Genomic DNA, 612 nt, shown 5'->3' on the forward strand with positions numbered 1-612 from the left:
GGCGCCTTCGGGAGCGCACCGCGGACGCCCGGGGCGCCCCGGGGCTGGGGGCACCGCGCGGCCTCCACGCGCCCCTTCGGGCCTCGCTGCCTACGGCTCGAGGACGGAGCGCGYGGGAAGAGCCCGGCGTTCCCCGACGGCGCCGGCACCGACCCGGAGGGCAGCCGGCACTGACCTGGCGAGCGCCAGCACTGACCCAGACAGGACCAGACAGGTGAYGGCACCGACCCGGACAGGCACCAGCACCGACCCAAATGGGTGCTGGCACCAACCTGGATGGGCGCCAACACCAACCCAAATGGGAACTGGCACCGACCTGGACGGGTGTCGGCACCAACCTGACGGGCACCGGCGCCGCAGCCCAGCACCGCRGGGCAGCAGGAGAGGGGAAGCGATTGCGGTACTCACTGGGCAAAGAGGCGCCTGGAACGGACGATGAATTTGAAGACATACTCCAGGGCCTTGAAGGTGCGTATGAGCGGCTCGCAGGGCTCGCCCTGGCTCACCCTCTCCACGTACTGCGTCAGCACCGAGATCAGCTTCCTGCAGGGCAGCACCAGCAAGTGAGGGGCTCCAGAGCCTCCCGCTCCCGGATTCGACCTCCCCTCCTGC

The 612-nt window shown here is 70.1% G+C and overlaps 1 protein-coding gene across 1 annotated transcript in view; it reads right to left on the reverse strand.

Annotated features, from left to right (window-relative positions):
* LOC146588827 (dedicator of cytokinesis protein 2-like) overlaps positions 1-612 on the reverse strand; it is a 78,960-nt gene that overhangs the window by 60,809 nt on the left and 17,539 nt on the right. Inside the window, 1 exon segment of the mRNA XM_085317298.1 lies at positions 409-543. Within this exon segment, the coding sequence (XP_085173424.1) occupies positions 409-543 (135 nt within the window).

Source organism: Rhea americana, unplaced genomic scaffold (assembly GCF_003343005.1).
Source record: "Rhea americana isolate MKP2758 unplaced genomic scaffold, rheAme1 scaffold_495, whole genome shotgun sequence".
NCBI classification, from domain to species: Eukaryota; Metazoa; Chordata; class Aves; order Rheiformes; family Rheidae; genus Rhea; species Rhea americana.